The 23,593-nt window shown below is 43.1% G+C and overlaps 3 protein-coding genes across 5 annotated transcripts in view; 1 reads left to right on the top strand and 2 right to left on the bottom strand.

The window, feature by feature from the left end:
* The first annotated feature begins 817 nt into the window (after positions 1–817).
* LOC307022282 (neurensin-1-like) overlaps positions 818–23,593 on the top strand; it is a 34,481-nt gene continuing 11,705 nt past the window's right edge. Inside the window, exons 1-3 of one of the 3 annotated variants that reach the window (XM_079654993.1) lie at positions 818–907; positions 9,697–9,752; positions 20,011–20,066. The gene's annotated coding sequence lies outside the window, so the exon portion shown is untranslated. The remainder of the gene's footprint in view (positions 908–9,696; positions 9,753–20,010; positions 20,067–23,593) is intronic. The other 2 variants (XM_079654995.1, XM_079654994.1) reach the window with 2 other exon arrangements.
* On the bottom strand, positions 10,726–23,486 carry LOC307022280 (nuclear factor 7, brain-like). Its single transcript, XM_079654991.1, has 2 exons — positions 21,887–23,486; positions 10,726–11,064 (listed from the first exon to the last, which is right to left on the bottom strand). Exons 1-2 carry the CDS (start codon positions 23,243–23,245, stop codon positions 11,035–11,037), a joined length of 1,389 nt encoding a protein of 462 aa, XP_079511117.1. The 5' UTR covers positions 23,246–23,486; the 3' UTR covers positions 10,726–11,034.
* On the bottom strand, positions 11,029–12,065 carry LOC307022281 (nuclear factor 7, ovary-like). The gene has a single exon (XM_079654992.1). The coding sequence runs from the start codon at positions 11,897–11,899 to the stop codon at positions 11,066–11,068; it is 834 nt and encodes a 277-aa protein (XP_079511118.1). The 5' UTR covers positions 11,900–12,065; the 3' UTR covers positions 11,029–11,065.

The following is a 23,593-nucleotide window of genomic DNA, read 5'->3' as shown; positions in this document are numbered from 1 at the left end:
CTGAATGTCTGTCTGATCACATGTCCAATAAAAAGACAATACATTTAAACAAATACACATTTCCTGTCTTATTTTGTAGAGGAAAAGGACGACAAAGGAGTAAAGGCCATTTTGACTCAATCTGGAACCACCTATATTTTTAAAATGTAATTCACTAATAGCTTCTACTACATGTCATAGGGTTAAATGACTAAAATACGTACATGAACAAAACGTTTAAATCACCTCTTTGATAAAGGTTAAGTGCAGTGGTGGAAAGTAACTAAGTACATTTGAGGAAGTATTTTCATTTTATACTACTTTCTTCTCTACATTTTGGAATCAAATATTGTACTTTTTACTCCATTTAACTTCACATCTATTTACTTGTTACTTTATAAATTCAGATTTTGACACGAAATACTTAGGAAAAACTTTTGAAATATGATTATTTGGGATGAAAGTGTACTTTTACTCTTAAGATAATATAAGGTAAGATAGGACTTTATTTATCCTGAAGGAAAGCAGCACCCTAATAAAACTGGTCAGCAAAAAGAGCAATTAAATAACTACAGGACACATAGACGGTCACACATTTAATGTAAAATACTGTACAGTGAAAAGCAGTATTTAGTAGTACAAAAAAAACGTAGTGGCAGATTATAAAACATTATTAATAAATAGTAAAGTACATTTTCCTAATCGTACTTAAAACACTTTTATTTAAGTACCATTCTCCATGCAGTACCTATTTGTACAGTATGAGTATATTTGTTCAGTGTTAACAGACAGATGTCTTATCTACAGGTCTTTTTTTCCGCGCATGCTCAGTGTGTCTCCGGTTGATTCCCATCAGAGCTGGAGATCGCCCGGTCCGACAGCATATGGATGGATCCCCGGTGAAAAGAGCCAGAACTCCGGCCAAGGGGTAAGACAGAGTCCGTGTAAAAGCTCCGTGGGTTTAAGTGATAAAAAGGGGGTGTTTTTAGTCAGGAAAAAGGAAACAGAGAAAGTGAACCGTGTAGATAAAGCGCGCGAGGCTGCATGGCCGCGATGACTCACCTGTTCATCTGTGCGGGGGAAATTAAACAGAGCTTTTTAATTGTTGTGGAAGGACGTGATCAAAATGCGATGTTTTCGTATTAGTATGCAAATGGGGTCTGGAGAAAGTAGAGTGGAGAAAGCCTGTTGCATTTCCGGGCTTTTTCAGGATCCATTACAAACAGGTTGATTTAGCCTTTTTATATACTGTATATAAAACATGAAATCTATGTGAAGTTAACTTGCTTTTGTGCATCAAAGTGAAAGTTGGAGCAGACTCCATGGACAGCTCTCTGGTTTAAGAGACGTCATGGGACTCAAAGCTTAGACTAAGTGCATTAAAACGATCATAAAACCATATCTAAATCCTTTAAAATCTGAATTAATCTCATTAAACCAATGAGTTTCACACTTAATCCAACATTTCGAGCACAAAGTATATTCAGTCAGTCACCTGTCAATGCTCCACATATGAGTTTAAAAGCATAATGCATATTTAACAGCTTCAAGTTCTGAGATACTTAGGTAAGGTAAAAGTCCATTTTCAATACTACTTTAAGGTAAAAGTAGAAACAAAGTATTATCAGCAAATATAACTTTAAGTCAAAAGTCAAAGATCTAAACTAAAGAGTTTGCTTTGCTTTAAGATGACTGTCATTGTTCTGTATAATACAAATATTATTATAGGAGTATTTTCCTGATATATTCTTCTGTGGGAGTTATTTGAGTCTAAATCACATCATTTGAGGGGTCATACGATGAGTAACGGGGTAGAAAAAAATGGTTCTGTTACACAAATTGCTTTAAATATACATTATTCAAATGAACCTTGTTTTTTTAAGTGTGTAAGGTCTTTTTCGGGCTCAAGCAACTAAGTTAAGTCCCGTGAGCATCTTAAAGTGAAAATATCTCTGAGTTTAGATGCTAACGGCTACGAGAAGCCACAACTAGCCAGACACTGCTTTATTACGAAGGCTAACGGTACGTCTACACTACAGGCATCAAAAAATGCTTTCAACGCTTCGCCCATTCACTTGAATGGGGTGATGTAGAAGATTTTTAATCTTCGCCGAACTGCATTGTGGGGAGCATGGCTTTGCAAGCATCACGAGCATCTATCGGCATCAGCCAATCAAATCCCGTTTATGCAAATCCCGCCAGTGCAAGCGCAGCCAATCAAACCGCGTGCAAGCTGGGAGAGCCAGACCGCAGTTCATTTCCTCATATTCCAAACGAGAAATGACAGTAGCAAATCACCCGGTTCTTTACGACCGGAACTATTTACCGGGATACAAACCGGAGGAACCAGGCATGGAGGGAGGTGGCAGAGACAGTGGGGGAAACTGGTAGGTTTTCGCCTGTTTGGAGAGTTTATATCCAGTTTACTTCGTTTTAACATTGCTATTGCTTTGTATGTCGGGGGCGGGAGATTCATGTGATTGGTTGCTCGCAAACAATCGCCAAGCTTCAGACACGCCCAGCTTCAGGATCTTTTCATGCCTGTAGTGTAGACGGGCCGTAACAAGTAGGGGTGCACCGAATGGGAAATTCTTGGCCGAACCCGATACCGAAAGACCGAAAATGATTAATAGAAATATATATAATGTATACATTTTTTACCAATGTTGTTCAGCTGCCTGATTATGGAAAAATAAATGATTATGGCAAAACTTTACTTAAATAATAATCACTAGTATGGGTCCATAAAACATTTATTCAGCACTTTTGAATGCATACAGTACATTCATTCCAAGTCAAGTGCATTTTCTTTTCTCTGTAGGATAACTAGAACAAAGTGCATTCAGAACAAAGCCAAGGTGTTTTAAAATAAACATCTAGGCCAGTAGGCCTACAACAAACTAGTGTAAATAAAGACTGTAACAGCCAGGCCTTCAACAACAACAAATGCACCTATAAGTTTGGTAACCTAACGTGTTGTTGTGAAGACGTAATCAAAACGCGGCGACAAGCACGGCGCGCGACCATGCTCGCGGCTGGCTCACAGCCAACATGTCTGCCGCTTGGAGATATTTAAAAATATCAGAGAAAGAGGCGCGGATTGCGATTTGTAAAACGTGTTCAGCTGACATTTCTCGAGGGGGTGTAACTGCAAAGACTTTCACCACTTCGGGATTACTCCACCACTTCAAATCAAAACACCCGGACAAATACGCGGAGCATGATCAACGTCACCCTGTTCTCTGACATTCGCTGATATTTTTTCGGTGCAAAAAAAAGGGCCTTTTTAACCATTTTCGGCCGATAATTGGTGGCCGAATATTCGGTGCATCCCTACTAACAAGACAAAAGTGTTGGGAAACCACTTGTTTAATATTTAACAATGTGTTGTATGTTATACATGTATCATGTGTGTCTAAATGTAACAGTAAAGGACTCTCACTAATCAGTGCAACACATAATGACCTAAAGTCTCCATTTGAAATATGTAAGTTATGGACTTTCCTCGTTTTCCTGTGAATTCAAACCTCTAATTGCGTGCCGTTGACGTTCACCATGAAAACAACCCGAAGGTCAGCTCCTTCAATAGGAAGGAAACACACACAAATAAAATGTCACGATGCAATTAGGTTTATAATGAATGAAGCTTGGCCACATTCAGCATTCTGAATCAGACAGTAGAAAGTGTTAATCAAGGTGAAAGCATGCATTTGCTGCAGGAAATGTAACCGCAATGGAAGAGTTAGGAAACTATATTGATGTCTTTTAATAATCTATCATTAAAGGTAGGGTAGGTAATTAATCTGCCTCTTCCTTCAGACTTCCTCACAGAGCCCCTCCTCCAACACACACGAAGGCGCTCATGACCAATGAGGGCACGAGATAAGTTTGTGCACAGATGGAAGGCTGACAGGCAGGTAGGCCATCCAGTTACTTTAGCCGGCTCAGATGATTGGTCGAGCTTTTTACAGCGCCACGGCTTCCACAGATTACATTTTTTTATGTATTTATTGTCAAAGCATTTCAGATATTCATTGCTATCGGGATGTTAAGAGCATTCCATGGAATATAACAAAAAGTGTATCTCGAGCCGGTTTCTCAAACTCACCTACCCCACCTTTAACTCAGATTATTTTGTTGGCATATAAAGTTAACTTTCCCACGTTTTTGTATTAATTGTGTTCATATGTCCATAATACCCATTAAAAAGGAGTGCAAGGCATATAATAGGTAGGTAGGTCGATAAGGTGAGAAATATTTTATTAATCCCAAATTTGGAAATGTATAAAAAGACAAGGCATATCCTCCTAAAAGTGTGAGAGTTTGTTCATCCTGTCACGTTAGAGTTTTTGGCAGTGAAATGAGATTACAAACCTGAGCAGGAAGTTCTTCTTTGCTGATTTACTTTGTCAGAGTTGTGCTTGAAACCTTGAGGTTAAACTGACTGTATCTCTATCTTGTTCTGTATTTAAATATTGTTGTTATGTTTTCTTCTTGTTCTGTAAACACTTTGGGCTGCTTTGTGCATGAAAGGTGCTTTACAAATAACGTGTATCATTATTATTATTATTATTATTATTATTATTATCTTACGGCCCGTCTACACTACAGGCATCAAAAAATGCTTTCAACGCTTCGCCCATTCTCTTGAATGGGGTGACGTAGAAGATTTTTAATCTTCGCCGAACTGCATTGTGGGGAGCATGGCATGGCTTTGCAAGCATCACGGCCCGTCTACACTACAGGCATGAAAAAATCTTGAAGCTGGGCGTGTCTGAAGCTTGGCGATTTTTTGCGAGCAACCAATCACATGAATCTCCCGCCCCCGACATACAAAGCAATAGCAATGTTAAAACGAAGTAAACTGGATATAAACTCTCCAAACAGGAGAAAACCAATCAGCTTCACCCACTGTCTCTGCCACCTCCCTCCATGCCTGGTTCCTCCGGTTTGTATCCCGGTAAATAGTTCTGGTCGTAAAGAACCGGCTGATTTGCTACCGTAATATCTCGTTTGGAATATGAGGAAATGAACTGCGGTCTGGCTCTCCCAGCTTGCACGCGGTTTGATTGGCTGCGCTTGCACTGGCGGGATTTGCATAAACGGGATTTGATTGGCTGATGCCAAGCATCGAGCCTCAAAAGTTGAACATTGTTCAACTTTTGATGCCGATAGATGCTCGTGATGCTTGCAAAGCCATGCCATGCTCCCCACAATGCAGTTCGGCGAAGATTACAAATCTTCTAGGTCACCCCATTCAAGTGAATGGGCAAAGCGTTGAAAGCATTTTTTGATGCCTGTAGTGTAGACGTACCGTCACGAGCATCTATAGGCATCAAAAGTTGAACAATGTTCAACTTTTGAGGCTCGATGCTTGGCATCAGCCAATCAAATCCCGTTTATGCAAATCCCGCCAGTGCAAGCTCAGCCAATCAAACCGCGTGCAAGCTGGGAGAGCCAGACCGCAGTTCATTTCCTCATATTCCAAACGAGATATTACGGTAGCAAATCACCCGGTTCTTTACGACCAGAACTATTTACCGGGATACAAACCGGAGGAACCAGGCATGGAGGGAGGTGGCAGAGACAGTGGGTGAAACTGGTAGGTTTTCGCCTGTTTGGAGAGTTTATATCCAGTTTACTTCATTTTAACATTGCTATTGCTTTGTATGTCGGGGGCGGGAGATTCATGTGATTGGTTGCTCGCAAAAAATCGCCAAGCTTCAGACACGCCCAGCTTCAAGATTTGTTCATGCCTGTAGTGTAGACGGGCCGTTAGATCAGCGATGTGAGCTTGCAAATAATAAAATACGTTTATTATACGGTTACATGCCGCATAAACTACATGTCCCACAATGCATCTCATTTTGTGATAAGCTCACTGAAGAGACTTGCAGTTATTTACCCTAGACTTCTGCTTTCAGACGTAGTTAATTATGAAGTTATTACCCTATCTGATAATAATCCAATGTAGAGACAATAATGTAGTATATTACATTATTTTATATATATTATACATTTATATATGTATATTTTAAAGCTGCTACGACAGCCTTAAAGGTACACACTGGGATCAGCCAATAGGAGAAAGCGTTTGAAGGCAGAGAATGAAAGAAATCCATCAAACCCCCTCTGGAGAAACACAACATGTGAGGGAGAATTCTTCTGTGTGAGGAAATAGAGCCACTTCAGGGCCTTCAATCTGTCACACGCTATCACGCTATACAACAACAACAACAATAACAATAACAGGGGGAAACCTCACGACACAGGGCAAGATTTACACCCAGCGTGAGGAGCCATGGAGGTTTTTATTGAGGGGAATCCATGTTCTGCAGATAAACAGTGTTTGTTTTACAGCCCAGCTCGACACACACACATCACTCAGTGTGAATACTCTGAATATACATTACCTACAAACAGTTCATAATATCACAATAGTTCAGACTGCACCATCATTCAGTCAGAAAAACGTTTTTTTCTATTCAAGCACAACAAATAATGGTCCATTTCAGAATAATAGATATGATGAATGGTGGATTTACTCCAGGTTTACATTTTTCAGAGGTCTTGTGCTTGAGTAAAAGTAGAAGTACTCAGATCTTGTTCTTGAGTAAAAGTAGAAGTACTCAGATCTTGTTCTTGAGTAAAAGTAGAAGTACTCAGATCTTGTTCTTGAGTAAAAGTAGAAGTACTCAGATCTTGTACTTGAGTAAAAGTAGAAGTACTCAGGTCTTATACTTGAGTAAAAGTAGAAGTACTCAGATCTTGTACTTGAGTAAAAGTAGAAGTACTCAGATCTTGTTCTTGAGTAAAAGTAGAAGTACTCAGATCTCGTACTTCAGTAAAAGTAGAAGTACTCAGATCTTGTTCTTGAGTAAAAGTAGAAGTACTCAGGTCTTGTTCTTGAGTAAAAGTAGAAGTACTCAGATCTTGTTCTTGAGTAAAAGTAGAAGTACTCAGATCTTGTTCTTGAGTAAAAGTAGAAGTACTCAGATCTTGTTCTTGAGTAAAAGTAGAAGTACTCAGATCTTGTACTTGAGTAAAAGTAGAAGTACTCAGGTCTTGTTCTTGAGTAAAAGTAGAAGTACTCAGATCTCGTACTTCAGTAAAAGTAGAAGTACTCAGGTCTTATACTTGAGTAAAAGTAGAAGTACTCAGATCTTGTACTTGAGTAAAAGTAGAAGTACTCAGATCTTGTACTTGAGTAAAAGTAGAAGTACTCAGATCTTGTACTTGAGTAAAAGTAGAAGTACTCAGATCTTGTACTTGAGTAAAAGTAGAAGTACTCAGGTCTTGTACTTGAGTAAAAGTAGAAGTACTCAGATCTTGTACTTGAGTAAAAGTAGAAGTACTCAGATCTTGTTCTTGAGTAAAAGTAGAAGTACTCAGGTCTTGTTCTTGAGTAAAAGTAGAAGTACTCAGATCTTGTTCTTGAGTAAAAGTAGAAGTACTCAGGTCTTGTTCTTGAGTAAAAGTAGAAGTACTCAGATCTCGTACTTCAGTAAAAGTAGAAGTACTCAGGTCTTATACTTGAGTAAAAGTAGAAGTACTCAGATCTTGTACTTGAGTAAAAGTAGAAGTACTCAGATCTTGTACTTGAGTAAAAGTAGAAGTACTCAGATCTTGTACTTGAGTAAAAGTAGAAGTACTCAGGTCTTGTACTTGAGTAAAAGTAGAAGTACTCAGGTCTTGTACTTGAGTAAAAGTAGAAGTACTCAGATCTTGTACTTGAGTAAAAGTAGAAGTACTCAGATCTTGTATTTGAGTAAAAGTAGAAGTACTCAGATCTTGTACTTGAGTAAAAGTAGAAGTACTCAGATCTTGTACTTGAGTAAAAGTAGAAGTACTCAGATCTTGTACTTGAGTAAAAGTAGAAGTACTCAGGTCTTGTTCTTGAGTAAAAGTAGAAGTACTCAGATCTTGTACTTGAGTAAAAGTAGAAGTACTCAGATCTTGTACTTGAGTAAAAGTAGAAGTACTCAGATCTTGTATTTGAGTAAAAGTAGAAGTACTCAGATCTTGTACTTGAGTAAAAGTAGAAGTACTCAGATCTTGTACTTGAGTAAAAGTAGAAGTACTCAGATCTTGTACTTGAGTAAAAGTAGAAGTACTCAGATCTTGTACTTGAGTAAAAGTAGAAGTACCAGAGTGTAGGAATACTCTGTTACAGTAAAAGTCCTGCATTCAAAATGGTCCTCAAGTGAAAGTAGAAAAGTATTCTCATCTAAATATAGTGAAAGACAGTAAAAGTAGTCATTGTGCAGATTGGTCCATTTCAGAATAATAGATATGATATGTTTTATAATGATTGATCATGAAAGTGTTCTCAAAGCTGGTAAAGGTGCAGCTAGTTTGAATGACTTTGTATACTGCAGGGTAGCTGGTGGATTTACTCCAGGTGGAACTAAAGTCTGATTTAACACTTGATTAGATTTCACATCATTCATCCACATCCGGTGCTTGAATTGGGCCGGTACTCACCGGTACGCAGAACCGGCACTTCTGATTTTTACCCATGTGGTACTGGCCGCCGGCGGCACGTCATGACGGCCCGGACTGGCCATCGGGAGGACCGGGAGGTTTCCCCCCTATAGCATTTGAGGTCCACCCCCACTTAAAATATGTTCACATGGACAGGTTCCTAAATAGATTTGCACATTTTTTTAAATAGTGACTCATCTCCATATGTTCATTTTTGGGTTGTAGATTTAAACTAGAGGGCTATCACTATGGGCAGCAACGCTGTAAATATTGACAAATAAATCCAGCAAAATGGCACAAAACACGGGTAGTGTCCTGGCTGGGTGTATAATTCCCGGCCTGACTTATTGTCCCAGTCCGGCCCTGATTGACGCATGACAACAAATATGCCGAGCGTATCTATGACGCGCTGCAGCGATAGACTAGAGCAGAAAAGACATCACATAACGTTAGCATTTCAAAAATGTTAGCGTGGCTTAATAATAGTGCGAAAAGACATCGGTTGTCGCCGGACAAGGATTCCCTCTCTCCTTTCCTGCTGAAAGATGGTGAGTGCACTCAGGGACGAGGAGCCGCCAGTAGGAGTCAGGCTTTACTTTCTTTTATATCCATAAAGAAAAAGGAAATCTGTTTACAGTTGTTTCATCTGGATGTTGAGAGGTATCCATATATCTCTCAAAGTGCACCAGATTGATGCATCTAACTTCAATATTTAAAAATAAATCTTCCCGAGGGAGCATGACCCCGGACCCCCCTAGAGGGTGTCAGGTCCACTCCCCACTTATAAAAATAGCACTTTACCACTGCAGCCCCTCTAATCTCAGATGCACCCTGAGTCATTTTGTTTAAGTACAGTGAGCCTTTCTCAAATATACATTAAAGAGACGAACCCACCAGCATTATAGGATATACTATGACTTTGAGCCAAATACTTGTTTTTGGGCTGTGTAAATAAATTGAGTTGAAACAGCTGCTGATTTAGAGTACTGACACCTTTTTTATTCCAATTCAAGCACTGTCCACATCTGTAAAGTAACTAAAGGTATTAAATACATGTAGTGGAGTAAAAGTACACCATGTACCTCTGAACTGTAGTGGAGTAGAAGTACAAAGTAGCATCAAAGGGAGATACTCAAGTAAATGACAAGTACCTCTATGATACGTTAGTACAGTACCTGAGTAAATGTACTTAGTTACTTCCCACCTCTGATTATGTTCATTATTGATACTCAGGTGCTGAGGAGGCTTGGCTGTGTGACGGACGCACAGTTTGAGGATCTGTTCAAAAGGTGAGAACTTTAATTTTAATTTTTCATGTCTCTCAGGAGCAGAGGCGGAAGAAGTACGCAGATCTTGTACTTGAGTAAGTAAAAGTACTCAGATCTTGTTCTTGAGTAAAAGTAGAAGTACTCAGGTCTTGTACTTGAGTAAAAGTAGAAGTACGCAGATCTTGTACTTGAGTAAAAGTAGAAGTACTCAGATCTTGTACTTGAGTAAAAGTAGAAGTACTCAGGTCTTGTACTTTAGTAAAAGTAGAAGTACTCAGATGTTGTACTTTAGTAAAAGTAGAAGTACTCAGATCTTGTACTTTAGTAAAAGTAGAAGTACTCAGATGTTGTACTTTAGTAAAAGTAGAAGTACTCAGATCTTGTACTTGAGTAAAAGTAGAAGTACTCAGATCTTGTACTTGAGTAAAAGTAGAAGTACTCAGATATTGTACTTTAGTAAAAGTATAAGTACTCAGATCTTGTACTTGAGTAAAAGTAGAAGTACTCAGATGTTGTACTTTATTAAAAGTAGAAATACTCAGATGTTGTACTTTAGTAAAAGTAGAAGTACTCAGATCTTGTACTTGAGTAAAAGTAGAAGTACCAGAGTGTAGGAATGCTCTGTTTCAAGTACAAGTCTTTCATTCAAAATGTAATCAAGTAAAAGTATAAGCATCAACATACTGTAGTTAAAGTACCAAAATTAAAAAAGTATTTTATAGGTTTTATTGTGTTCCTTTATTTTTCTGTGTGGGATCATTATTTATGTTATTGTATTTTATAGTTATTATCATACCTATCTTACCTCCTTGTGTCCCTTGAACTGTTTTATTATGCCTTTATGCTGCATGTCTGCAAAAAGGTTTATTTTTGTTAATTTTGGAAGTTTAACCTTAGCTGTAAAAAGACAATTATTAGCTGTTTTGGACAAATAAAGATACTCAGAATTTTTATTTTTCATTTTTTTTATTAAGAATAAACATGACACCAGAAAAGCCATAACCCCAACACCAGAATCACACTGAACACAACATTATACGACTGATCAATGATAAACTCAAACACATGAATATATCAGCAGGCCTACTGAGCAAACTTTAAAGGAACAGTTTTACATATTTCTGGGGAACTCCTCCAGCTCTCTCTTTAATGGTTAACCTGGCTAAGAGAAGCCTTCACTGGAAACTGTCTGGGAGAAAGGAACAGACACAAAAAAAACGCAAATAAATGTCATCCTCATAATTATTACTATTACCACCATCACCATCAATATCATCATCATCACCATCATCATCATCATCATCTATATCTGTTCTACAGTCACTGGTAACACCTTAAGTGAGTACATTCGTATTGTTAATGTATGGAAACAGCCTCTCAGTGAAAGTGTGTGTGAAGGTGTGTATGAGTGTGTTCGTGTCAGGATCAGAGAACGACAGCTTTCCTCTGTTCCAGTCCAGACTCACTCTGACACTCTGGAGCTTCTTCTTCAGGCGGAGAGGAATGGGTGGATCTGGTGGTGACTCTGCTGAGTATTCACCTCCAATACACAGTATTCTCCATAATCCAGACCGTATGTGTTCTTTCCTCTGGACAGACTCTGCTAACACACCCAGTCTCCAGTCTGTACTGTCTCCAACGTGGACATCCCAGCTGTGAGTCCCTGAGTCAAAGCCCTCAGAGCCCAGGACAGAGTTGTAACCTTCAAGCCTCTCTGGATTATCAGGAAGTTCCTGTCTCTCTCCTCCTTGTATCACTCTGGTCAGATCTTCAGACAGGAAGAGTTCTGGATCAGCAGTGTTTGGGTCCAGGATGAGAGGAGAGTAGGACACCATGTCCTTCATCTTGCTCCAGATGTTGAAGCTGAGGTTGCCCAGGTGTTTGGCCTGGTCTATCAGAGCTCCTGAGGGCAGCTGTGGATCTGCTATCTCTCTGCCCACAGCCTCCATCATCTCCTCCATCATCCTCCTCTTCTCCTCCTCTTCCTTCCTCAGTGCAGCCATCCTGGTCTCCTCTTCCTCCTCTAGAAACTGGTGAAGCTTCTTAAACTGCTCCTTAATCTGCGTCTCTGTGTGTCGGGCCTGGACCTTCAGGTGTTCTGCTGTTTGATCAAACTTCTCCTTAAAGGGCTGCAGAGCTTCCGGAAGCTCCTCTAATCTGGAAGCCATGTTGTCTGTGCGTGAAGCAGTGAACTCGCTCCCTGTTCTCTGAGACTTCCTCTTACTTTGAGTCTTTGTTCTGGTGAAACTCTCAGTGTGTGGATTCAGCAGCTGCTTGAAGTGGAAGGTGTTCCAGTATTCCCTCCTGTGGACGTCCTCTCAGTGGAAGAGTTGTGTTTGTTGTAAAGTTGAATCTTAAAGTCTGTGTATATATGGGTGTGGGTGTGTGTTCCTGGTTTGTCTCAGGTGACTCAGGCGATAGGTGGAGCTTCGACTGGTTGGTGACCGCTTTACATGATGTAATGAAGAAACACACATGACTCATGCGTTTTGAATAAAAGTCAACCTGATGTCGTGAGGACCACCTATCGCCTGCCTCGCTGAGACGACACCGTGAATACCCGATTTGCATCTCTGCCCGATTTGCGTCTCTGCCCGATTTGCGTCTCTGCCCGATTTGCATTGCGCATGCAAGATGGTCCACCATATTTAATATGGACATTTGGATAGGACATTTGGATAGGACATTTGGATAGGACATTTGGATAGGACATTTGAAACAGTGGCGTTTGGCAAAGCAGAAAAATAAAACTCTACAACCCGACAACATTCAACATTCAGCTATCATACCGAATAAATATTTACTGTGAAAGTATGCAACAATGTATGGCATTAACATTTATATCTAATTACATTAACTATGAATGTCTTTCATTTTATTTCAAATAAAATAAAATGACACACTACAGGCATGAAAAAATCTTGAAGCTGGGCGTGTCTGAAGCTTGGCGATTTTTTGCGAGCAACCAATCACATGAATCTGCCGCCCCCGACATACAAAGCAATAGCAATGTTAAAACGAAGTAAACTGGATATAAACTCTCCAAACAGGCGAAAACCTACCAGTTTCACCCACTGTCTCTGCCACCTCCCTCCATGCCTGGTTCCTCCGGTTTGTATCCCGGTAAATAGTTCCGGTCGTAAAGAACCGGGTGATTTGCTACCGTAATATCTCGTTTGGAATATGAGGAAATGAACTGCGGTCTGGCTCTCCCAGCTTGCACGCGGTTTGATTGGCTGCGCTTGCACTGGCGGGATTTGCATAAACGGGATTTGATTGGCTGATGCCAAGCATCGAGCCTCAAAAGTTGAACATTGTTCAACTTTTGATGCCGATAGATGCTCGTGATGCTTGCAAAGCCATGCCATGCTCCCCACAATGCAGTTCGGCGAAGATTAAACATCTTCTAGGTCACCCCATTCTAGTGAATGGGCGAAGCGTTGAAAGCATTTTTTGATGCCTGTAGTGTAGACGTACCGTCACGAGCATCTATAGGCATCAAAAGTTGAACAATGTTCAACTTTTGAGGCTCGATGCTTGGCATCAGCCAATCAAATCCCGTTTATGCAAATCCCGCCAGTGCAAGCTCAGCCAATCAAACCGCGTGCAAGCTGGGAGAGCCAGACCGCAGTTCATTTCCTCATATTCCAAACGAGATATTACGGTAGCAAATCACCCGGTTCTTTACGACCGGAACTATTTACCGGGATACAAACCGGAGGAACCAGGCATGGAGGGAGGTGGCAGAGACAGTGGGTGAAACTGATAGTTTTTTCGCCTGTTTGGAGAGTTTATATCCAGTTTACTTCGTTTTAACATTGCTATTGCTTTGTATGTCGGGGGCGGGAGGTTCATGTGATTGGTTGCTCGCAAAAAATCGCCAAGCTTCAGACACGACCAGCTTCAAGATTTTTTCATGCCTGTAGTGTAGACGGGCCGTTAGATCAGGGATGTGAGCTTGCAAATAATAAAATACGTTTATTATACCGTCACATGCCGCATAAACTACATGTCCCACAATGCATCTCATTTTGTGATAAGCTCACTGAAGAGACTTGCAGTTATTTACCCTAGACTTCTGCTTTCAGACGTAGTTAATTATGAAGTTATTACCCTATCCGATAATAATCCAATGTAGAGACAATAAGGTAGTATACTACATTATTTTATATATATTATACATTTATATATGTATATTTTAAAGCTGCTACGACAGCCTTAAAGGTACACACTGGGATCAGCCAATAAGAGAAAGCGTTTGAAGGCAGAGAATGAAAGAAATCCATCAAACCCCCTCTGGAGAAACACAACATGTGAGGGAGAATTCTTCTGTGTGAGGAAATAGAGCCACTTCAGGGCCTTCAATCTGTCACACGCTATCACGCTATACAACAACAACAACAATAATAACAACAACAGGGGGAAACCTCACGACACAGGGCAAGATTTACAACCAGCGTGAGGAGCCATGGAGGTTTTTATTGAGGGGAATCCATGTTCTGCAGATAAACAGTGTTTGTTTTACAGCCCGGCTCGACACACACACATCCCTCAGTGTGAATACTCTGAATATGTGTTACCTACAAACAGTTCATAATATCACAATAGTTCAGACTGCACCATCGTTCAGTCAGAAAAACGTTTTTTTGTATTCAAGCACAACAAATAATGGTCCATTTCAGAATAATATATATGATATGTTTTATAATGATTGATCATGAAAGTGTTCTCAAAGCTGGTAAAGGTGCAGCTAGTTTGAATGGCTTTGTATACTGCAGGGTAGCTGGTGGATTTACTCCAGGTGGAACTAAAGTCTGATTTAACACTTGATTAGATTTCACATCATTCATCCACATCCGGTGCTTGAATTGGGCCGGTACTCACCGGTACGCAGAACCGGCACTTCTGATTTTTACCCATGTGGTACCGGCATTTTACGTAAAATGCCGGTACACAGCCACCAGCTGCCGGTGGCACTGCATGACGGCCCGGACTGGCCATCGGGAGGACCGGGAGGTTTCCCCCCTATAGCATTTGAGGTCCACCCCCACTTAAAATATGTTCACATGGACAGGTTCCTAAATAGATTTGCACATTTTTTTTAAATAGTAACCCATCTCCATATGTTCATTTTTGGGTTGTAGATTTAAACTAGAGGGCTATCACTATGGGCAGCAACGCTGTAAATATTGATAAATAAATCCAGCAAAATGGCACAAAACACTGGTAGTGGCCTGGCTGGGTGTATAATTCCCAGCCTGACTTATTGTCCCAGTCCGGCCCTGATTGACGCATGACAACAAACATGCCCAGCGCACCTATGACGTGCCGCAGCGATAGGCTAGAGCAGAAAAGACATCACATAACGTTAGCATTTCAAAAATGTTAGCGTGGCTTAATAATAGTGCGAAAACTGAGGTTACCTACTGTAACCCCAGCTTCTATGAGTAAATGGCGCAGCCCTCTAAGGCTATCGCTATTGGGTAATCCCCCTGCGCCCCTGCGCAGCACTGAAACACTTGTAGTCCACGCCCACCCGCAAGGTGGGCCCCACCCTCGGGCCTCCTTCCGGTATAAATAGGAAGGTGGCCCGGAAATCTGCTCCCATACAACATAACTTTTCTTCAGCTATTCGTAGAGCCAGTGGGGCCCCGCATTTAGAGGGCTGCGCCATTTACTCATAGAAGCTGGGGTTACAGTAAGTAACCTCAGTTCTATTTCGTATATGGCTTCGCCCTCTAAGGCTATCGCTATTGGGTTAAGGGCGAAGCATGATGTAGTCTGCGCCCCACTGGGTCCGCCCGGCACTAGAAGCACAGACATACCTGCTCAATAACACCCCCCTGCCTGATGTGCCATGCGTAATGGCTCATCACCGTCCCTGGAACATAGCAAAACATGCCTATCTTCCCGAAGGGGTGAAGGCTGGGAACAATACATACCGGCCGCTGTGAGAAAGTAGAGACAAATGTCCCACCTCGTCCTGCGATCGTAGTGGGGGAACAGCAGCTCTCTGCGTGCAGACAGGCACCCCGACAGGACACCCACTACAGGGTGTGTCAGAGAGGAATGGGAGACATCCCTCAAATAAAAATGAATAAATGAACAGGGGGAAGACCAAGATGCAGCCGTGCAAATATCTTCCACTGACCTTCCTCCGTGCAAAGCCGTGGAGGAGGAAATTCCTCTGGTGGAGTGCGCCTTGATGTTCTCCGGGGGCTCCACCCCAGAGGAGACATATGCCTGTGACACAGCCTCACACAGCCAGTGTGACAGCCGTTGTGCAAACAGAGGTTGCCCGATCGAGCTCTCTCTATAGTGCACGAACAGGCGCTGAGAACGGCGCCGTGCGCGCCACATAGCAGGACAGCGCGCGCACCGGACAGAGGAGATTTAGAAAAATAGCGGGGGTAAAAACCGCGCAAGACACTGTTCCTGGGATGACAGGAGTGTTTCTTGTATCCCATGGAACTGCTGGGGGGAGAGGCTTCTCTGTGAAGTGCCGTAATGGTCTTCATGGTGACGAGCCACGCCATCGCCGCCGCTGCTCGTGAGGCAAAAGGGCTGCGAGGGAGTTTCCACACGCTGCCTTTCACTCCGTCTCTCATCATGAGGCGCGTACACGCCCAGGGGCTGAGAGGTGTGTGCATGCTGTCCACACGAGGCGTTATAACGGTGGTTATTATGACCGTGTGTAGGAGGCATATCTGGGACAGAGGAATGCCGCGAGTTCTGCAGTTTATAAACCAATAGGTTAAAACAGCAGGCTTCTGCAGCGAATGAACCACCTCTGGAGTGTCCCCCTGTTGGAAGAGACTCAGGGGGATCATCACGTGACCAGCTGACGCCAACGCCGAGCAGCTGCGTCATGGAGAGGGCTGTGTGGGTTGTGACACGCCGGAGGAGAGCTGTCAATTCTTCCCCTCATTGCCGCGAGAGTCGCGCTCTCATGCTGGCTGAGTTTAACTCCACTCCCAGATAACGATTGTCTGAGAGGGAAGAGGACAGCTCTTCTTCCAATTTATTATGAAACCCAGGCTTTGACAGATGCGATACGAGATGTACCGTCTGCAAAGCGACTTCCTCCCTGGGGCGAGCCAGCAAATAGCAGGTCGTCCAGAGGAAAACCACACTCTCATCCCTCCTCTGTGTAGTGGCTCCAGCCTTCTCTACACAAATGCGAGGAGCCAGGAAATATCCGAACGGCAGACGATTGTCTGGTCTGATATTCCCTGAATGGAAAACGCAGGAATTTCCTGTGTTTCGGGATGATGGGTACGTGGACGTATGCATCCTTCAGGTGGAAGTAAACCAGTCGTCCTGGTGAACACATTCCAGCACCTGTTTGATCGTCAGCATGTGGAATACTGACAGATCCAGGATGTCTCATTCCCCCAGTCTTTTTCGGGATTAGAAAAATAGCGGGAGTGAAAACCCCTGATTTTCCTCCCTTTGAGGAACCCTGGAAATATCCTCTTTCAACAGGAGTTCCAGCAGCTCGGATTGGAGCGCAAGACATAGCTTCTGGGAGGACAGGAGTGTTTCCTGTATCCCATTGAACTGTGGGGGTGGGGGAGAGGCGAACTGCAGGACGTATCCTCTGCTGATCAGCCTGCTCATCCATCTGTCCATCAGACACACGCGCTGCCACTCTGAGAAACACTCTAAGAGCGGGCGCACATGCTCGAGATGTTCTGTGGTCGTCATGGCAACGAGCCACGCCAGGGAGTCTCCACACGCTGCGTTTCACTCCGGCTCTCATCATGAGGCGTGTACACGCTCAGGGGATGAATGGAGGTGTGTGCAGTGCTGTCCACACGAGGCGTTATAACAGCGCTCATGGGTTTATTATGACCGTGTGTAGGAGGCGTATCTCGGACAGAGGAATGCCGCGAGCTCTGCAGGTTATTAACCGAGGTTAAAACCAGCAGGCTTCTGCAGCGAGCCCTGCTGTATACTTAATCAACAGATTAGTGGCAGCCGGCTTAATTAGCGAGCTCTGAAGGTTATTAACCGATAGGTTAAAACCAGCAGGCTTCTTGCAGCGAGACCTGGCGCCGTGGCGCTGCGGGCGCTACCGCTGGGGGCACTCAGCCTGGAATACTGCTCATTCCCCCGTTCTGGCTTCTCTGTGATGCCATTGCCCTCGCCGCCACTGTGAGGCGAAAGGGCTGCGAGGAAGCCTCCACACGCTGCGTTTCACTCCGACTCTCATCATGAGGCGCGTACACGCTCAGGGGATGGATGGAGGTGTGTGCAGTGCTGCCCACATGAGGCGTTATAACGGCGCTCATGGGTTTATTAAGGCCGTGTGTACGAGGCGTATTTCGGACAGAGGAATGCCGCGAGCTCTGCAGGTTATTAACCGAGGTTAAAACGGGCAGGCTTCTGCAGCGAGCCCTGCTGGTAATCAACAGATTAGTGGCAGCCGGCTTAATTAGCGAGCTCTGCAGTTAATTAACCGATATGTTAAAACCAGCAGGCTTCTGTAGCGAGCCCTGGCGCCGTGGCGCTGCGGGCGCTTCCGCTGGGGGCACTCAGCCTGGAATACTGCTCATTCCCCCGTTCTGGCTTCTCTGTGATGTGCTGTAATTGTCGTCATGGTGACGAGCCACGCCATTGCCCTCGCCGCCGCTGCCCGTGAGGCGAAAGGGCTGCGAGGTTGGAGCCAGCTGTACATGCTGGCGAATGCCGTCCACCTGTTCCGCGGCCGTCTTCATGAACTGGGGTCCGAACAGCCCGTCCGGGCTGATTGGAGCGTCCAGTAGCACTTTTCTGGCCGTCTCCGTAACAGACGCCGCCGCGCTGTGGTGACGGAGAGGGGGAAAGCATGTTCGGCCGCCAAGCTGGCACCCTGCTCCGACTCTATCTACCCCTTCCGGGGGAGAGGAGGGAGGGGAGAACCGAACGGTGAACCGTGGAGGGAGGCGGGGCAGGAGTTGCTTCGGACTCCTGCCCGGCACTCTGCCCCAGGGACACGAGGCCCCGTCCGTGGGCTCGTAAGCCTGGACGGGCCAATCGTCCTCCTCGGCCACAGCAGCAAGAGTGTCCGCGCTCTGCTTCCTGTCGCCCGAGGGGAGACGAGCGCAGTGCATGCTACCTGCTGGTTTAGAGCCGCGTACGCGTGCTCTGACCCCCGGCAGGATTCGCATACTGCTTTTATCTCTGCAGGTCATAACTCATTATGAACCCAGAGCCATATGAGGGACAACCACGGACGCAGTTGTTGCTCATGATGATTCTCAATTGCTGTGCTTCAGTAACTGTGCTGGTTTGCTGAAAAAAAGAGGGAGCAGATTGCCGGGCCACCTTCCTATTTATACCGGAAGGAGGCCCGAGGGTGGGGCCTACCTTGCGGGTGGGCGTGGACTACAAGTGTTTCAGTGCTGCGCGGGGGCGCAGGGGGATTACCCAATAGCAATAGCCTTAGAGGGCGAAGCCATATACGAAATAGAAGACAGCGGTTGTCGCCGGACAAGGATTCCCTCTCTCCTTTCCTGCTGAAAGATGGTGAGTGCACTCAGGGACGAGGAGCCGCCAGTAGGAGTCAGGCTTTACTTTATTTTATATCTATAAAGAAAAAGTAAATCTGTTTACAGTTGTTTCATCTGGATGTTGAGAGGTATCCATATATCTCTTCATGTTGCTCTCAAAGTGCACCAGATTGATGCATCTAACTTCAATATTTAAAAATAAATCTTCCCGAGGAAGCATGACCCCGGACCCCCCTAGAGGGTGTCAGGTCCACTCCCCATTTATAAAAATAGCACTTTACCCCTGCACTCCCTCTAATCTCAGATGCACCCTGAGTCATTTTGTTTAAGTACAGTGAGCCTTTCTCAAATATACAGTAAAGAGACAAACCCAACAGCATTATAGGATATACTATGACTTTGTGCCAAATACTTGTTTTTGGGCTTTATAAATACATTGAGTTGAAACAGCTGCTGATTTAGAGTACTGACACCTTTTTTATTCCAATTCAAGCACTGTCCACATCTGTAAAGTAACTAAAGATATTAAATACATGTAGTGGAGTAAAAGTACACCATGTACCTCTGAACTGTAGTGGAGTAAAAGTACACCATGTACCTCTGAACTGTAGTGGAGTAGAAGTACACCATGTACCTCTGAACTGTAGTGGAGTAAAAGTACACAGTAGCATCAAAGGGAGATATTCAAGTGAATGACAAGTACCTCTATGATACGTTAGTACAGTACTTGAGTAAATGTACTTAGTTACTTCCCACCTCTGATTATGTTCATTATTGATACTCAGGTGCTGAGGAGGCTTGGCTGTGTGACGGACGCACAGTTTGAGGATCTGTTCAAAAGGTGAGATCTTTAATTTTAATTTTTCATGTGCCTCAGGAGCAGAGGCGGAAGAAGTACGCAGATCTTGTACTTGAGTAAAAGTAGAAGTACTCAGGTCTTGTACTTGAGTAAAAGTAGAAGTACTCAGATCTTGTACTTTAATAAAAGTAGAAGTACTCAGGTATTGTACTTGAGTAAAAGTAGAAGTACTCAGATCTTGTACTTGAGTAAAAGTAGAAGTACTCAGGTCTTGTACTTGAGTAAAAGTAGAAGTACTCAGATCTTGTACTTTAATAAAAGTAGAAGTACTCAGGTATTGTACTTGAGTAAAAGTAGAAGTACTCAGATCTTGTACTTTAGTAAAAGTAGAAGTACTCAGATCTTGTACTTTAGTAAAAGTAGAAGTACTCAGATCTTGTACTTTAGTAAAAGTAGAAGTACTCAAATCTTGTACTTGAGTAAAAGTAGAAGTACTCAGATCTTGTACTTTAGTAAAAGTAGAAGTACTCAGATGTTGTACTTGAGTAAAAGTAGAAGTACTCAGATGTTGTACTTTAGTAAAAGTAGAAGTACTCAGATCTTGTACTTTAATAAAAGTAGAAGTACTCAGGTATTGTACTTGAGTAAAAGTAGAAGTACTCAGATCTTGTACTTGAGTAAAAGTAGAAGTACTCAGATCTTGTACTTGAGTAAAAGTAGAAGTACTCAGATCTTGTACTTTAGTAAAAGTAGAAGTACTCAGATCTTGTACTTTAGTAAAAGTAGAAGTACTCAAATCTTGTACTTGAGTAAAAGTAGAAGTACTCAGATGTTGTACTTGAGTAAAAGTAGAAGTACTCAGATGTTGTACTTGAGTAAAAGTAGAAGTACTCAGATGTTGTACTTGACTAAAAGTAGAAGTATTCAGATGTTGTACTTTAGTAAAAGTAGAAGTACTCAGATCTTGTACTTGAGAAAAAGTAGAAGTACTCAGATCATGTACTTTAGTAAAAGTAGAAGTACTCAGATCTTGTACTTGAGTCAAAGTAGAAGTACTCAGATCATGTACTTTAGTAAAAGTAGAAGTACTCAGATCTTGTACTTTAGTAAAAGTAGAAGTACCAGAGTGTAGGAATACTCTGTTTCAAGTACAAGTCTTTCATTCAAAATGTAACTCAAGTAAAAGTATAAGCATCAACATAGTTAAAGTACCAAAAGTAAAAAAGTATTTTATAGGTTTTATTGTGTTCCTTTATTTTTCTGTGTGGGATCATTATTTATGTTATTGTATTTTATAGTTATTATCATACCTATCTTACCTCCTTGTGTCCCTTGAACTGTTATATTATGCCTTTATGCTGCATGTCTGCAAAAAGGTTTATTTTTGTTAATTTTGGAAGTTTAACCTTAGCTGTAAAAAGTCAATTATTAGCTGTTTTGGACAAATACAGATACTCAGAATTTTTCTTTTTCATTTTTTTTATTAAGAATAAACATGACACCAGAAAAGCCATAACCCCAACACCAGAATCACACTGAACACAACATGATACGACTGATCAATGATTAACTCAAACACATGAATATATCAGCAGGCCTACTGAGCAAACTTTAAAGAAACAGTTTTAAATATTTCTGGGGAAATCCTCCAGCTCTCTCTTTAATGGTTAACCTGGCTAAGAGAAGCCTTCACTGGAAACTGTTTGGGAGAAAGGAACAGACACAAACAAAACGCAAATAAATGTCGTCCTCATAATTATTACTATTACCACCATCACCATCAATATCATCATCATCACCATCATCATCATCATCATCTATATCTGTTGTTCTACAGTCACAGAGACCTTCACTGGTAACACCTTAAGTGGTTGTACATTCGTATTGTTAATGTATGGAAACAGCCTCCCAGGGAAAGTGTGTGTGAAGGTGTGTATGTGTGTGTTAGTGTCAGGATCAGAGAACGACAGCTTTCCTCCGTCCCAGTCCAGACTCACTCTGACACTCTGGAGCTTCTTCTTCAGGCGGAGAGGAATGGGTGGATCTGGTGGTGACTCTGCTGAGTATTTACCTCCAATAGACAGTATTCTCCATAATCCAGACCGTATGTGTCCTTTCCTCGGGACAGACTCTGCTAACACACCCAGTCTCCAGTCTGTACTGTCTCCAACGTGGACATCCCAGCTGTGAGTCCCTGAGTTAAAGCCCTCAGAGCCCAGGACAGAGTTGTAACCTTCAAGCCTCTCTGGGTTATCAGGAAGTTCCTGTCTCTCTCCTCCTTGTCTCACACTGGTCAGATCTTCAGACAGGATGAGGGTTGGATCAGCAGTGTTTGGGTCCAGGATGAGAGGAGAGTAGGGCACCATGGCCTTCATCTTGCTCCAGATGTTGAAGCTGAGGTTGCCCAGGTGTTTGGCCTGGTCTATCAGAGCTCCTGAGGGCAGCTGTGGATCCTCCAGCAGGGGGCGCTGCAGCCTCTCCACTGCAGCCTTGTAGTTGAGCAGGAAGGAGACGTCTTCAGCTCTCAGCTCCTCCTCTGTGGCTCTGACTGTGTGTGAAAGAGCTGCTATCTCTCTGCTCACAGCCTCCATCTTCTCCTCCATCATCCTCCTCTTCTGCTTCTCTTCCTTCCTCAGTGCAGCCATCCTGGCCTCCTCTTCCTTTTGTAGAAACTGGTGAACCTTCTTAAACTGCTCCTTGAACTGCTCCTTAATCTGCGTCTCTGTGTGTCGGGCCTGGACCTTCAGGTGTTCTGCTGTTTGATCAAACTTCACTTTAACTCGTTCAAAAGTCTCTAACTTCTCCTTTAAGGGCTGCAGAGCTTCCTGGATCTCCTTCTTGTGTTGTCGTGCAGCTTCATCGATGGGTCTGAATCTGTGGTTGGTGTGTTCCTCTGAATCTCTGCAGACGACACACACTGGCTGCTGAAGGTCCACACAGAAGAGTTTGAGTTTCTCCGAGTGCAGACTGCAGAGAGCCTCTGGAGGTCTCTGGTCTCTCTCCTTTCGGAAACTCTCACACAGGTTCTTCAAAGACAAGTTAGAGATAGGTTCATACTCTGAAGAAACCTTACAAAGTGGACACTTTTTGATCACTTTCCCCGTCCACCAGTTCTGCAGACAGGCTCTACAGAAGCTGTGGCTGCATGACAGGATGACAGGATCGTTAAAGATGTCATGGCAGACAGTACAGAAGAGATCTTCGTCTAATCTGGGAGCCATGTTGTCTGTGCGTGAAGCAGTGAACTCAGCAGCAGCCGCTCCCTGTTTCCTTAAAACTCTCAGATTCAGCAGCTGCTTGAAGTGGAAGGTGTTCCAGTATTCCCTCCTGTGGACGTCCTCTCTCAGGGGTAGAGTTGAGTTTGTTGTAAAGTTGAATCTTATAGTCCGTGTGTGTGTGTCGTCTAAGCGATGCAGAATAACAAATGAAATGCAAATCGGGCAGAGATGCCAATCGGGTAGTCACGGTGTCGTCTCAGCGAGGCACAATAACATCCTGTTTCCTGGTTTATCTCAGGTGAGTCAGGCGATAGGTGGACTTTGATCATGACAGTTGATCAGGTGAGTTTC

The sequence above is a fragment of the Notothenia rossii genome (genome assembly GCF_949606895.1).
Source record: "Notothenia rossii genome assembly, chromosome: 10".
NCBI lineage: Eukaryota > Metazoa > Chordata > Actinopteri > Perciformes > Nototheniidae > Notothenia > Notothenia rossii.
Note: the sequence above shows the minus strand (reverse complement) of the source record. Positions and strands in the feature narration are given on the sequence as shown.

Excerpts from the sequence above, each read along its gene's own strand:
- LOC307022280 (XM_079654991.1), bottom strand. The coding sequence starts at position 23,245 with ATGGCTCCCAGATTAGACGAAGATCTCTTCTGTACTGTCTGCCATGAC. Across the intron at positions 11,065-21,886 it reads CGAATGTACAACCACTTAAG|GTGTTACCAGTGACTGTAGA; the intron begins GTGTTACCAGTG and ends TACTCACTTAAG.
- LOC307022281 (XM_079654992.1), bottom strand. The coding sequence starts at position 11,899 with ATGGCTTCCAGATTAGAGGAGCTTCCGGAAGCTCTGCAGCCCTTTAAG.